Source organism: Quercus lobata, chromosome 11, assembly GCF_001633185.2.
Source record: "Quercus lobata isolate SW786 chromosome 11, ValleyOak3.0 Primary Assembly, whole genome shotgun sequence".
Taxonomy (NCBI): Eukaryota; Viridiplantae; Streptophyta; class Magnoliopsida; order Fagales; family Fagaceae; genus Quercus; species Quercus lobata.
The window spans coordinates 4,424,875-4,442,077 of NC_044914.1; the positions used below are offsets into that span (position 1 = coordinate 4,424,875).

Consider the following 17,203-nt stretch of genomic DNA (forward strand, 5'->3'; position numbering starts at 1 on the left):
TCTCTCACAAAAAGGTGGTTATTTCCCACTCTTTCTCCCTCAATTTTTTGGTGGATTTTTTTTTTCTTGCATCTCTATTTTAGCTTGATAAAGTTTTGTATTCTTTAGAACTCTATTTTGGTTGATGGGATTTAGTATTTAGTTTTGTGTTTTAAGTTATTATATTTTATTTTATTTTTATTTTTATTTTATGACTTTGATTGTTAAATATTATCATATTGCATTATAAATAATTAAAAATAGTATATAAGAATGTACTATTATTATATTACATAGAATTATTTTAGATAAGTTAGTGTTTATTGTTATGTAGTTTATTTTTTTTTTCTCATATCATTTTATTTAACATTTAAATTCAGCCACATCCTCCATTAAAAAAAAAAAACCTTTGACATACCACTAACATAACTACATCTATAACTATTTAAGCCATCCATGATATCAATTTCTTATTAATAACCATAAAATTTACAACTAGCAAGGGAACATACAAAGTAATAAAGAATAAATGAAGGAAGAAAAAAAGAAATGAAATCAAATGTCAATTAATAATTGTTATTTGGAAAATAAAATGGTGGTAAAGAGGAGTAAGAAATAAAATAGAGATGGCTATACAGAGGACATTAAAAGTTTTATAGTGCAATAAAATCAGCAATTAAATATAATAATACAAAAAAAAAACTCTTTATAAAGTCTAGGGACTAAAATAGTATTTTATTTAAAAAATTATCACGCGCAACGTGCAAGTTTGCAACTAGTAGTAATAAAATGTGTCACAAAATTGAATTGAACCTTTTTTTTTTTTTTTTGGAGAAAAAGAGAAGAAAATCTAAACTCCAATGGCAAGCAAAGATTGAAGGTAATGTACCATTGAGTTTCTACATGTTGTTCAAGGGGTATTGGGAAAAACATTATCTATATATAAAATATCTTTCTAACTAGTTTAATTTTATCTTAGAAATACTTTGGCACATCTTGATTTAAATCTTACACACCCTAATCACATATTAGCCCCACCCAAAATCAAGCAACAACACAGATTTGCCCATCCCAAAACCAAACAACATAGGTCATAGATCTTTCTATCTCTTTCTCTTTGATTTGATCTTTGATCTTAATATCATGAATCTTAACTAATCTTATCTTTCTTTTCTATTTGACTATCTCGGTATCTCCGACTCTAAGAGTAAAGAGTGAGTATTTGTGAGCTGTGAGTATCTTTTTCTTTATTATAAATTTATATTATATATGTGTGAGTGTGTATTTAATACTGATTGTGTTACTGATAGTGTGCATTACTTTTCAAATTTTTTTTTGGTTATAATGTTATTTGTGTGATTTGTGGTGTGTGTGAATGTGTGCGTTTATAGTATAAATATAATATAACTTTATATAATTTAATAATTAGGAAATACAGAGTGTTTGTTACATATATGTATGTATTGTTATTATGTTATAATAACTTTATATTATAAAGTTAGATTCAAGATTCTTCTCAAAAAAAAAAAAAAAGTTAGATTCAAGAAAAAGAATAGTAAAGTTAGTGATTGACTGATTGTTTAAGCATTTGATTGGTTAAGTAGAGACTTAGTGTATTATTTATGTATGAATAAGTGTGGCTGTGTGAGTCAACAAAAAATAGAGTGCCAATGGTTTAGTTTTGTCATTTAGTTTAAAATATTTTTATAAAAACAATGGCAAATAAATAATGACCATTGCATAAAATAAAAACATTATACAAACTTGCCACACCTAAACACATTAACAATAGATAATGGCAATTGAGATTGGACAAACAGAAAATCTCTGAGAACTCAAGAAAAAAAAAATTGGCTTGTCCATAGCAATTTTAAAATACAACAAATATACAAATAGAAATGACAAGTGTGTCACAAAATTGAAGTGAACCTTTTTTTTTTTGGGAGAAAAAGAGAAGAAAATCTGAACACCAACAACAAGCAAAGATTAAAGGTAAATGTACCATTGTATTGTCCATCGAAGGCATCATGGGTTTAGTTTACTGCAAGCATACATTAGAGTAACGCATATATTAATATCCATATTAAAATACAAGTACAATTTGATAAGATAAGAAATGTAGCGATCCCCAACCCGTCGATGATGGTATCTCTGACTAAGATATGATGCGAACATCGGGGATGTGAGATATTTTATGCCAATCCTCTCCACTGTCTTTCTTGCACCGCTTCTCCAGATGTGGACATCCTCTAATTTGCAATGTTTTGAGTGCCGTAAGATTCTGTAGCTCGTCTGGTATAGACATTAGATTAGGACAGCGAAAAATTCCCAAATTTGAAAGCGATGTGAGGCATCCCATCTGCTTAGGCAGAGAAGATAAGTCTTCACAGTTGCAGATTCTCAGAGAACGGAGAGCAGTTAGATGTTGAATACCCTCTGGCAATGAAATTAACTTCGAACACCAGATGATATCTAAATCCTCAAGTGCAATTAAATATTGAATTCCCTCAGACAAAGAGTAGAATTTGTTGCAGCTCCGAATGGATAGACTCCGTAGTAAAGATAAGCCCTGCAAACCATTCATTGGTAAGGACAAAAGATTATTACACTCCCGTATGTACAATTTTCGTAATGAATGTAATTTTTGGAGTCCTTCTGGAAGACTTTCGATCTTGTCACAACATTCAATACGAAATTCATTCAATGCAGAAAGATTATCCAATTGATTAGTCAGTGAGTTGAGATTGGGCATATTGAAAATCTTCAAAATTTTAAGCATATTATGATTTTGCAACAGTCCATCTGGAAGAACTGTCAATTCATCATCCATGTCTTCAATCACAAGGGAAGAAAGTGAAGTGAGATTCATCACTGACCTAATTAACATTGCATTGCTTCTACACATAGTCAAATCTGTAATGGAAGGAATAATAGGAATTTCAACTAACTTTGGGCACTCAGTGATTCTTAATGTGCTTAGGCAGGGAAAATTTTCTCTTCCATTCATTGTTCTCCATTCCTCCAAATCGCGCATATTATGGAGCCTAAATTCCTTCAATGAGGGGAACGAAATTGCACCGTCTCCATGGAACTCATTGCCAATATATTTCACAGCATGCCAGCCAGTTATATCAAGAACCTTGAGGAATAGTAGTTTTCCAAGAGGTGGCAAATGTTCACATCTTTCCCAACAATCTAGCGAAATTTCAACCAAATCGCAAAGAACTGAATCTTGAATCCATGTTGGAATTTTTGAACCACGATAGTTGTTTATGGACAGTTCCTTCAGATTTGAATGAGGTTGGAGACCATCAAGAACATCTTCAACATGTTCCGGTGCATGGCTTTTATTTTCACTCCGCCAAACCAAACTCAGCGAATGAAGATTTTGTTTTCCGATCAAATTTGCATTTTTGGCCTCCACTGAATTACTGATATTATTAAGTTCCTTTATTTTCAACTCTTTTCGAAGGTTTAGCCCTTTCAACTCACTTACTTGATAACCTTTTTCCTTGCCAACAATGAAGAAGCTCAATGATTGGAGGCAAGTTAATTGTCCTATTCCTTCAGGCATACGAGTAAGAGAAAAACATTCAGTGATCCCAAGATACATAAGGTTTTTCATGTGCTTCATACCTTTGGGTAACTTACAAAGAGAGTGACAATAATCTAGTTTCAACGTTTGCAAGTTCAAGAGGCAGGTTGTTGATTCAGGTAAAACTTTGATCATAGACCCAGACATGTTAAGATACCTTAAATGTTTTAAATTGTTGATTGATCTTGGTACTTCCTGAACGGGAAATCTAAAACCCAATACCCGAAGATACTTTTGTTTCAGGAAGAATGGCAGAGAAGCTGTACAATCAAACGCATCAATGCATGAGCGTAGAGATCGAACTTTATGTAGGTCCTCATTCAGAGAAATGTCTTGTGATGAGATCATGCCAAAAAACATATGAAAAAGCCTGCCTTCAACCTTCACATCTTTACCAGATTCCATTGCAATGCATTCATGCCTCATAATAGATTGAGCCAGTTCATGCATAAGGTCATGCATTTTACATGTTATATAGCCACGATATTCCTTGACATCTTGAAAGAAAGTCCTCCGTACTAATTCATTGAAGATACCAACACCAAAATCATACAACTCTGATGGTCCTGTGAAGGGAATAAAACCATTAGCCATCCATAGTTCTATCAACTTATCCATCTTAAGCTCATGATCTTTGGGAAATACACAGCAATAAGCAAAACATTGCCTAAGATGTGGGGATAGATGGTGATAGCTCAACATGAGGGCAGGCAGGATGGAATTCTCACATTTTGGTAAATTCCAAATCTGACTTTCTTTCACAATTAACCATTCACTTTTCGTTCTTTTTGAGCACACAAGGCCTCCAAGAGCATTTATTGCTAGAGGTACCCCTCCACATTTCTTCACTATTTCCTTGCCGATTGATTCCAATTCTGATCTTTCTTCTACCCTTTCCAACCCAAATGCACGTCCTTTAAATAAGGACCAAGATTCATCCTCTGGCAAGCATCCAATGTGGTGTATAGGAAGTACTCTGGCCATCATCAGTGCAATTTTTTCAATCCGAGTTGTCACTATAAGCATACTACCTTTCTCTCCACACATCAACGTATGTTTTAGGCGGTCCCATTCCTCTTGGTTCTCATTCCAGACATCGTCCAAGACAAGCAAAAATTTTCCCCCACGCAATTTTTCTTGCAACTTTTGCTGTAGTGGATCCAACTCGGAAATACTACATGCACCACGATCAATAGACTCTATGATCGCCCTTAGCAGCCTTCTTATCTGGAAATCATCTGACACACACACCCAAATTCTCAATTCAAAATGGCTCTTCACCCTTGCATCATTGTAGACTAATTGTGCAAGTGTTGTTTTACCCAAGCCCCCCATACCCCATATAGCATAAATGGCCGGATTATCTTGATCATCAGACACATTAGTGAGCAACACTTCAATGATCTTTTCTTTTTCCTCATCTCTTCCATAAATCTTACTTTCATTCACAAGTGAGCCAGTTTGTCTTTTTTCTACATCAAAAGCTTCCGTGTTTATATCTCCCCCTCCCAAGTGAAAAGATCTCTCCCTAGAAATGGCATCTAGTCTATTCCTCACATTCTTCAATTTATGTGCCATTTTCATGCGAAATATAAGTCTGTTTGGAAGAGAAAAGAATCTACTTACTTCGCTAGTCGCACCTTTCTCTCTCTCCACCTTTCGCATTAGAGCTTCAGTTGCAAACTCGTCCAGAACATTATCCGCATCACAAGCTACATCTTTGAGCTTTCCCAGCCAATCCATGATAACTTCATTGTTCCACTGCTTCTCCTCTGCATATTTGACAACGGATCGGATGGCAGACATCGTGCTCTTAAGATTGTCGAGCTCAGTTCCCAAGCCCCAAGCAACTCCAAATTCTTTTAGCGCAGAAGTACTCAAGTTCCCCACCACAGTGCTCACCAAGGCAGAAAGAAGTAAGTCCGCCATATGATCTCTCTTTCACTCACTCTAGTAATATATTGCTATAGGAATACAGGATAGTTGAAGAGAAGTGTATTGCCAGAAATGAAATGCTTTAATCAGCTAGTATTTTGCTTCAAGGCCTAATTTACCTGTTGTTTAAGTCTTTCTACAAAGTTGTGCCAAAGTTTGTGTGCCCAGCAAGCTGCGATTGGTGATTTGCACATCTGGCTCCATACAGTTTTGACTAAACTACCCATTAGTGGATTCCACATCTTCTTTTTTTTTTTTTTTTTGAGAATCGGATTCCACATCTACTCCAGCTCATTAGTAATTGCTCCTCTGTTACTTTATAACCCAGTAATTACTCCGAAGGATCAATCAATTGCTCCACTAATTCTGTCACATTGGATCCATCCATTTGATTCACGCGGAAGAATCAAATTTGGAAAAGCATGATCAATTAGTATTTGTTTATCACTTTGGGGTCGGTGACAGTGACGCCGTCATATTACTTTCTCTTTACCCCATGGCAGTATTGTAACTTTTGTCTTTTGAATTGTTATCCACATGAATATCAAGTGGAAGTAATGACTACTCCGGTCTAAAAGAGCTTTAATCGATTAAGTATTTATTAATTGAAATATTATTGTTGCTTTTCTTTGTTGATGCTGACCCTTCTGAGATTTGGAATGCATATAGTTTATTTCCTTGTTTTCTACTTTGGCTTACAGTATATTCCTTCACTTAGCTTAGCTACAGTCTTTTATTTTGTGATAACCTTGTTAGTTTGTAATTTATACAATTTGTCACAGCTCTCTTTTTGTTCTGTCTGAATTGCTTGGCTCTAAGATATGAGAAACAGAAACTTGATTCATCTAGCTGTGGAACTGCACTGCTGGTCTTGTCATGTATGTGTGTGGAGCATTGAACAGATGGAACTTGATCCTTAGATATATAAAGAGAGGGCTAAGTAGCATTGATTCGAACACTAGACATGGTTGCAATACAATACAATAAGGATATGACAGTATGACATTAATTTTTTTTTGGTTTATACTGAGAATATAAACATGTACTAAAATTTTAAAAAATATTTCTAAAATTAATATTGTGGGGGTTGAGTCAACCTTGGTTGGACTAGACTAAAGTCGCAATTAATTTTTATGTGGGAACGAATGGATAGCTCACAATGAGAAATCCAAGGAGACCAAAGTTAGAAACAAGATGGTAGAGATGATATAAGACCCAAAAATACTCACACATAAGTCTACCTTAGTTGGTTTCTCCCTTAGGGTATGTTTGTTTGAAGGGATTTTAAGGAGGATAGAAAGTTAAGAAGAGAAAAGTGGAGAGAAAGTAGTTTTAGTGGATATTTGATTGGGAGGGGGAGAGAAAAAAAGAAAAAAGGTGGTGTGTTTGGGTGTTTTCTCCCTGCCTAAGGGGGGAAGAGGGGGGGGGGGGGGGTGGGAATCTCAACGTATTGAGCTAATGAAAATGCTCGTGTAGGGATGACAATTTTGCCTATACAAAAAATTCATGTCAAGGAAATTTACTTCATCCATAAAACCAAACATTATCTCATTCACATTTTTTACAATTACAAAAATTGTTGAACCCCTACTATATTGCTTTGCTTTACTCTCTATAGGAAAAAAAGAGAGAAAGAAATCTAATGATAATTCTAAGTTTCCAACTCAATCATTTATGATTTTGATTTTGAATGTCGAATTTTGTCTCTTACCAATTTCAAGTTCAAATCTCTAGTGTCAATCTGGATAGCTAGATTTTAATACATTTCTAGAATATTGAAAATTAAAGTATTTTTATCATTTCATAGTGGATAACTAGATCTTAATAAATTTCTGGAATATTCAAAATTTAAGTATGTTTTAGCCTTTTAGGATGATATCTTGCAAATTGAAGTATGCATTTTTTTTTTGATTTCCTTGAATAAGGATGTTTACTTCCTTATCAATCAATATATATATAAAAGCAGAGACCTCAAGCGGAAATGCATGAGGTCTTGCCATGTGGCACTCTAAGCTTCCATTTAGCCTTTTTAACCTTTTTTACATTAAATTTTTTAATTATAACCCAATAATTTATAGTAATTTATTTTTACTGTCACATATACGACAACAATGACCAAACAATTGTAATCTTCTAAAAAAAAAAATAACTACGTTGTTAAAGTAGATGAAAAGCCCAATCCCATAAATATTGACCCAAATATGAATTTCCCACCAATATGTAGCTGAAAGGCTACAACCTTTGACTCACCTCAACTTTGAACCCCCCACCAACGAGTAGCTCAAAGGATAACCCACAATGAACAACCCACCAACGTGTAGCTCAAAGGCTATAATCTGAATTCCCACCAACGTGTACCTCAAAAGCTAACCCATGCCAACTCTGAACACCCCACCAACGTGTAGCTCAAAGGCTAACCCACGCCAAAGTTGACCCACCCACAGTTCAGTTGATGAAAGTCTAAATTTTTACACACAAACCCTCTTCTTCTTTCCCACCTGTAGATGAAACCCAACCAAGAATTTCAGTCACAGCGAACCTCTGTTTCTCTATACAAAAACTCTTCAACTTCTAAGAAAACAATGGTTTCCATTCCAACTCAGTGATTATTTATACAAATACTCTTCAACTTCTAAAAAAAACAACGGTTTTCACTCCGACTCGGTGATTATTTGAAGACATAAATGCAGGAGCTTAAAAGATTTCAACGTTTAATATATTGGGCTTCAATGTAGCCACTTCCAACCAATTATACAATGCAGTTAACACCAGGTAAATGCCACCTGATTTATGGAATTGTAGAGTTAGTTTCAATTAATGTTTGTTTTGCATGTTGTAAAATCTGTTCTTTTATATATCTTCGTCTCCTTATGCCTCAAAACTTATGCCACTATAATTTATCACAATTCATTTCAGAGAGGTATGTTTACTTTCTTAATTTTATGTTCCTCTTAAATAGTTCGTTTATTAATTTATTTTTGAATCCCAAAATACTATATTCGTTGTTATGCCACTATAATCTTACATCTCATTTCACATTCGTTGTTAATTTCATGTTTCTCTTCAGTAGTATGTTTATTGATTTGTTGTTTATTTAGTTTACCCATCTTTGAAAACTATTTATAATTCAATAGTTGTTAACCCACAGAAACAATATTGATTTGTTTGTTGAACCAAAAAAAGAAAACACAAATAAAACAAAACAAAGGAAGTATTTACAATTAATTTCAAATTCCCTTTCAAAAACCATGAGGTCCCTTAATAGTTTTGAGTAGAGGAATTTATTGGGGGAAATGGAGGCTGCAAGACTTGCCCGCCAAAGAAGGTGCATGATCATGTACAGGAAAAGGATGGCCAAGATGCATTCCACAAACATAGTGTCATCAAAGAAATTTGGAGGTGGAAGCCATAGGAGTAAAAAGCATAAAGACATAGCAATGATCCATGATATAGATAGTTGTAAGTGAGCAAGACGTAATAGGTGAATGGTATTGAACTTTAACCGTACTTGGGAAAGTAGTACAAATGCTCAATATTTGCAGCGATCAACCCCTTTAGTTATAAATGTTTTTTCTCACTCGGTTGTTGGGCTTAATGGTGATGTTGCTACTACAACTACTATACAAGAATTCAAGATACATATGCCTACAAAATCCAGTGCCTTGGATAAGCATCTGCCTACAACTGAGCTTACAGGTACTAATTTCATAATTTGGAACAATTGTATTGATATAGTAATTAGCTTGGTTGGAGTATTTCTTTGGTTGTCACTTGCCTAAAAGTCTATTGAATCTTTGCTTAGGCTTTTTATTGCATGATTAATTGTCTTTTGAGTAGTGTAAATGGCCTAAATTATTTTGTGATTTAGCAGGGATCTATTAAAATGAAAGCTACCATGTTATAGGTTTCACCGTAAAGGACTGCTGCCTTTTATAAAACCAGCCCACATTGTGATCTATTATTCATGCCATGGATCGATTTCCCTTGATAATGTTCATTGTTATTGCTTGCTATTTTTATTTAAATGATAAAGGACTAAAACACATTTTATATATGTATATATTTTCTTTTTTCTTTTGATTCGAAACACATTTTAGATTAAATAGTGATGGAGTTATCCCTGCCATAGTAAAATGTAATTTAAACAGCTTTTACAGCCATCAAATATTTTGGTCTATTATTCATGCCTTGGATTATCCGTAATACTATTAATGGTAAGTGATGGGGAATTTGAGGTTTTGGATATTGAGAAAATTTAAAATCAAACTTTGCTTTACTCTGTCTCATCCATATTTTTACCTACTTTGAATAGTTTCATGTCTTAAAATTTAAAATCAATGATAATTAAATAGGAAGATTGATTAATAGTTGTACTATAACTACTGAAATTCACATTTGAATACACTACTTAACCTCACCTACAGCAGCCATACATAATAGAACCTTCACACTTGCTTATTTTTTATAGCGGTCAATCCTCATGTTTTCTTAACTCTCTTTTAGTGTAAGGATTAGTATTGTATATTAGTAAGTTGAATATATCATCTTTTATATTTCATTTTCCGTAATACTGTTAATAGTAAGTGATGGAGAATTTGAAGTTTTGGATATTGAGAAAATTCAAAATCAAACTTTGCTTTACTTTGTCTCATCCATATCTTTACTTACTTTGAATAGTTTCATGTCTTAAAGTTTATATTTATAATCAATGATAATTAGATAATTAAATAGGAATATTTATTAATAATTGTGCTATGACTACTAAAATTCGCATTTGAATACACTACTTAACCTCACCTACAATAGCCATACATAATAGAAGCATCACACTTAACTTGGTTTATTATTATTATTATTATTTTTTTGGGCAGTCATGGTGTGTAGTTATATATGATTGTGTAGTATTAACTTTGGGAATTGGTTGCTCTTGCTCTGCATATTACTAACTATGAATATTAGGCCCATAAAAGTTATAGGTTTCACCGCAAAGGCCTGCTACCTTTTATAGAACCAGCTCATGTTGTGGTCTATTATTCATGCCATGATTTCCCTTGACAATGTTGATTGTTGTTGCTTGCTATTTCTATATAAATGATAAAGGATTGAAACACATTTATATATGTATATATATATTTTTAGCCTCGAAACTCATTTTATATTAAATAGTGATGGAGTTATCCTGATCGTAGAAAAGTGTAATTTTTAAACAGCTTCTACAGCCGCCAATTTTTTTGGTCTATTGTTCATGCCTTGCATTGTCCTTAACACTGTTAACTATAAGTGATGAAGAATTTGAAATTTTGGATACTCAGAAAATTCAAAATCAAACCTTGCTTTACTCTATGAATATTAGATCCATAAAGGTATATTAACATGGAAAACCACCTTCAGAAGCTTTGAAGTATAACCTGTGCATTTGATTTGTGGAATTTGCTTTTGAAAGAGTAAGACAATTTTTGATGTGATATTGATGTCGTTATATGTTTATATAGAAAAATCAATTATAAATAAAAAAATTACTAATATAGAAAAAATCCTCAATGATTTTAACTATACCAGGGGAAAAGAAATTAGGCTTTCACTATGGGGAACAAGTGTCTTGCGAATTGATGAAGATGTATATAAGAACAATCTAGGACCTTTTGTCTTAATTGCAACTTTGACTATTGTCAAATCATTTGGAGGTAAGTATAACTAAATAATGTTACCAACTATCAGTTTTAATGTACTTAGTACTGCTATCAAGTTAATAAGTATATTGGTTACTAATCTTAGGCCATAAATTTTACAATGAGAAATGTAATCACTAATTATAAATTTTTTATACTCAAACTTATTCATTTTCAAATCAATCTAATGATACTTTTAGAGAATTTCATTCTCATTAAAACACGTCTTCCTTTTTCTCAATTTCAATTCAATACGATTTTGTTTGTTATAATGTATTCTGCAATTTTTGTAGGCAAATTCTCTTTGTCATCCACCAATACAACAAAAGTATATTTAAATCTTGAGATTCCCATGGTTGTTGAAATAATTGGCAGGTGCATATTTTAAAAATTATTAATAAAAAAAAATGACAAATATCATTTTTTATCTCACAAAATACCATTTACATTCTTTTTTCCTTTTTAAAAATTCAATGATAGGAATGGTAAAAAACATGATCATATACAAGAAATACCAAAAATACGTGCAAAACAGTTTTCAGAGGAGGATTTATCTTCAAACAGAGCTTAAATGCATTGAATGAGATCCTACGAAACAGGTTTGTTAATCATTTCAAAGTAGACTCATCATTTACATGAAAATATAATAATACATCATTTACTTAAAAAAAAAACATATTACTTCAAAATTCATTGCAGGATGTTAACTGCTATTGTGTTGCAACAATAAGCAACATTGATACAACAATGGGTTGGTATTATATTTCATGTGTGTTATATGGAAAGAAGGTCAAACCACAATCAGGATCGTTTTGGTGCACAAAATGTGAAACAAAAACAAATCTGCCTATCCCAAGGTTAGAGGCACACACATTAACTACAAAGTTTGAAACTTTTTTTATAAACATATTCATCTTACTATAATTACTATACAATTGCAAAATACTTCAGATACAGGATTCAAATTGAAGTTTTTGATTCAACTAACAAGACAACTTTTGTCATATTTGATCAAGATGCTGAGAAAATCCTAAATAAATCTACAAAAGACCTTGCTGAAAAACAAACCGAGGTACAACTTATTTAAATTATTAAATTTATTGTAAAACTATAGATTATAATATAAATTAAAATTCCTAATATCAGATTAATATTGAAGAAGGAATCCCACGTGATCTTAAGAAAATTTTAGGAACAAAATACATTTTTCTACTTCGCTTGAATGAATTCAATCTGAAGGATGGTTTTGAAAATTACACAATTGCTAAGATTTTTGATGCACCTTCAAATGAGAAAAAGGTATGGAAGAAAAAAAAAAAAACACAAGCCAGTATGCTATATTATTTCTTTCTCTACACTATATTGATGTAAATAACGTGCTCAAATTTAATATGAATGCAGATATCTATGCAAAATCTTAGCGACAACAAATCTGCTAGCACAAACTTTGTAAGATCTAGCCATGAATCTTCTAGTGCCATTTCATTAATGATCCACACAAATGATGCAACAAAAGGAGAAAATGATAAAAGCTCACAAATTGAACAAATAAGGATAGACCAAACTTCAAATGTTGAAGATGAAGAAACAGATGATGATAACATACCCCTTAACATGCTTTACAAGTGTCGACATACTTCAAAAAACAAAGCATTCAAGAAACAAAAAAAAAACAAAATTTTGCAATAAAGCTCTTTATTACATCACAAAATAAATATCAATAATATGGAATGAATTACCATGCTTTTATCAACTTTTATAAAGCTCTTTATTACATCACAAAATAAATATCAATAATATGGAATGTTACCATGCTTTTATCAACTTTTATTATACAATATTACTCTAAAGTTGATTCTTTTTTGTTGATTACTTCAACAAAATAATTATAATGAATATGTTTCTGCAATTTATAATTGTTACTTCTTAAGATAAACTTAGTACTAACAAAGTTTTATAACAAATATGTTATTATATATGTACAATATTCTTTATAAAAAATTGTGTAAACTATTACAACATTATCCGTGCATCGCACGGGCAATTTACTAGTTTTTAATAGATAGAGACAACTCATGTATTTTTACAAGATTGAACCAATGACCTCAGCCTCTATGCTTTATGGTGGGGGACATACATCCATGGCTAAAATACCATCTACACTGTACGTTTGGGGTTGCTATCCATCAACAATGAGAATTTGTAATTTACACCCTCATGTATGAAATCAATGTCAATGTGCCCCTTCCATTGTGGTTTGTCTCATTTTGGCTATTAATCCACTCAAATATGACATCATTACAGGGTGGTTGCAATGATTTCCCCTTGGTTTGCCTTTAAGTTTGTGGTTAGGGTGGCCATACACAGTGGTGATTTGGTGGCTCTGAGGTGGTTGGGCAATGGTGCTTGGATGGGTTGATTTTTGGGTTCGGTTAGGCTTTGGGCTAATTTCTTCTCTTTTTATTCAAAATGAAATAATTTTTGGGTGGGTTAGCGGCAAGAATGAAAAGATGTCGAGGGACAAAATGATAGAAACCCCAAACATAAAGGGTGTAAATCATATTTTAGTCTAGAGTTAAATTTTGGTGGTTACCTGAGAAATTGTTGATTTGTCTTGGTTTTAGGTGACTGATAGCCCGATATGAATTTGTGGTATCAATGCCATACCTATAATGGCTAGTGATGGCTGAAATGCATGACATAAAGGCTAATAGTGGTCAATATTTGCCATATGGTAATGGCTGAAATGTATGATGACATAAAGGCCAATAGTTGTCAATATTTGATATTTTTCAACAATCTATGGTAGTTTCAGTTGGTTCTGATAAAATTTTGCGTTTGTGACTCCCAATGTTATGTAAGGGCCATTACACTCTATTTGAGCCACATTAGTTTTAATGCATTTTAATGCTTTGGTTGAAGTCATTTGGTCCAAAGGCTTGAGGAAAGGAGTTTGTTAAGCCTTCATTTGAGTGAAATTTCCCATAAGGGAGGGAATGTTAAGCTTTCACTTCATTGCAAGTAGTTGCTTTATGCTAAGTTAGAAAAATTGTAATGTCCTCTCTTTTTATTATTACTAGTTGCAGACCCGCACGTTGCATGTGATAATATTGTTATTTTAATTATTATTTATTAATAATTGGTTTTTCATTATCTTTTAAGTTAATAAAAGCCATACATATACTTTTTCTTAAACCTTTATATATATAATTTATTTATTTAATGTGAATCTTTACATATATAAACTCTATATATTCCATTTATTTATATACATAAAACCATAGAGATGTGTGTGTATATATATATATATATTATTTATTTACTTAATGTGAATGTTTACATATATAAACTCTATATATTGCATTTCTTTATATACGTAAAACCATAGACTACTACACCATAATAGTAGTGGTTAATTATTTTTATTATTTTTTATAATGCAATATGTTGAATAAAATAATATTAGAAGAAAAAAAAAGTAAAAATAAAATATATAACAATAAACACCAAATTAATTATATTACAATTTTATTTATTTGATTTTAAATAAAATATTATATGTTAATTTTTTTTTAAAAAAAGAAAACATAAATAATTTAATTATATGGAGGATGTGGCTGAGTTTAAATATTGAATAAAATAAGATGAAAAAAATGTAAAAAAAAAAATAATAAACACCAAATTACCCAAATCATGTTATGTAATAGAATAATATATATTATATTTATATATATTATATTTAATTTTTTATAATGCAATAGGATAACATTTTACAATCAAAGAGAACAAAATAACTAAAAACACAAAACTAAATCGCATCAACCTAAAGTAGAGTTGTAACAAACACAAAAATTTATCAACTTAAAGTAGAAATGCAAGAAAAATAAAAAAAAACTCCAAAAAATATTGAGAGAGAGAGAGGGAGAGAGAGAGAGAGAGAGAGAGATAACCTTTTTGTGAGGGAAAACTATGCAAAGAATGGAAGAGAGAATGACAAATTTATAGTAAGATGATGTGAATATAAAGAGATAAAATAAAGGAAGATGAAGGGAAAGATGAATAGTGATATTAAGGTTAAGGGAGTGGGGAGATGAAAAGGTAAGGGAGGGAAATATGAAGAGACAAAATAAAGGAAGGTGAAAGGAAAGATGAATAGTGATATTAAGGTTGGAGAAAGTGTAATTATTAAAGAAAAAAAAAAGTAAACATTAAAGAAAATTATAGGAAAATTGGAAAGAAAAAGAGACGTGGATGCTGATATGGCTCAACTAGAACATAACAACAATAAATATTACACTTTAACTTTTAGATATATATATATATATATATATATATAAATAGATGAGGAAACTTAAAAAGCTTCTTGAGAACAATCTAGGGTGGAAGTTTCAGCTGAACAGTGCAGTTGATAGAATATACTTTGATTCTTTGAAGAAGATGATGAGGTTAGTGTGTATCTATATTAAAATTTTGATCTATAAACTTTCTCGCTCATGATCTTATCCTTGCTCATTGTTCAACTTTGTAGTTTGCTCCGGTAGTAGAGATGTTGGATGTTCAACTTTCTTGCTCATGATCTCATCCTCGCTCATGATCTTTCTTTCCTTGTCGCTTTAGCAAGCCTTGATTAGTGGTTTTACTTTGTTTTATATTACTATTACTTTCAAAAACTCTTGTTGCCATAATTTTTTATGGGTCGACTGTAGTTGGTAACTATGACTTTTACATGAACGGATCATTTTTTTTTCTTTCAATTGCATCAAAATTGTTACAAAAATTATTGCACAAATTTATGTATAAAGACTCTCTCTTTATCCTTAGAAAGCAGATTTTAATTTCCATATATTTAATTGCTAAAGCAACTAAAACTAGAAGATAATAGAAGTGCTCCTTTGTTACTTTATAACCCAATAATTTCTCTAAAGGATCAATCAACCGCTCCACCAATTCTATAACATTGGAACCATCCATTTTGATTTATGCGGAAGAATCAAATATGGAAAAGCACGATCAATTTAGAGTTTGTTTATGACTTTGGGGTTGGTGACTGTGACGCTGTCATATTACTTTCTCTTTACCCTGTGACAGTGTTGTAACTTTGTCTTTTAAGTTGTTATCATGTCAAGTTAGAAGTAATGACTACTCCAGTCTAAAATTATTGTTGCTTTTCTCTGTTGATGAAGGCCCTTCCGAGATTTGGGATGAATAAAGTTTATTTCCTCGTTTTCTACTTTGGTTTACAGTATATTCTTTCACTTAGCTTAGCTATAGTCTTTTATTTTGTGATATTCTTGTTAGTTTGTTATTTATACAATTTGTCACAGCTCTCGTTTTATTCCATCTGAATTGCTTGGCTCTAAGATATGAGAAACAGAAACTTAATTCATCTAGTTGTGGAACTGCACTGCTAGTTTTGTCATGTGTATGTGTGGAGCATCAAACAGATGGAGCTTGGTCCTTAGATATAAAGAGAGCAGGGCTAAGTAGCACTAATACGAACACTAGACATGGTTGCAATATATGAACGCTATTATAAATATGACAGTATTACATTATTATTTTTTCTTTTTTTATATTGAGAATATAAACATGTACTAAAGTTTAAAAAAACATTTCTAAAATTAATATTGTGGGGGTCAAGTCAACCTTGGTTGGACTAGACTAATGTTGCAATTAATATTTTTGTGGGAACGAAGGGAGCTCAATAGCTGATGAATATGCTCGTATGCAATTGCACATGGGCTTCATCTTTTCTTTGCTAGTTGTTTTCTTACCTTAAGTTTTTGTTTTTTTTTTGCCTCATCTTCCTTTGGCTTGTGCTATTTTTTTTTTTTTTTTTCAAAAAAATTTGAAGTGTCCATACACAATTTTTTTAATTAAAAAAATTTATTACTTTTTTGTTTTATTTAATGGAGACATAATTGAAAATTTATACCAATTTCATTTTCCATCCTCTCATTTTTCTTCTCAACTAAATTTCTTCTATTCTCTTACTTTTCAATCCCCTCCCCATTTCCTATCTTCT

The 17,203-nt window shown here is 31.8% G+C and overlaps 1 protein-coding gene across 1 annotated transcript; it reads right to left on the minus strand.

The window, feature by feature from the left end:
• Positions 1-1,887: 1,887 nt before the first annotated feature.
• Positions 1,888-5,597, minus strand: LOC115967785 (putative disease resistance protein RGA1). Its single transcript, XM_031086929.1, has one exon. The coding sequence runs from the start codon at positions 5,501-5,503 to the stop codon at positions 2,135-2,137; it is 3,369 nt and encodes a 1,122-aa protein (XP_030942789.1). The 5' UTR covers positions 5,504-5,597; the 3' UTR covers positions 1,888-2,134.
• Between the last annotated feature and the right edge of the window lie 11,606 nt (positions 5,598-17,203).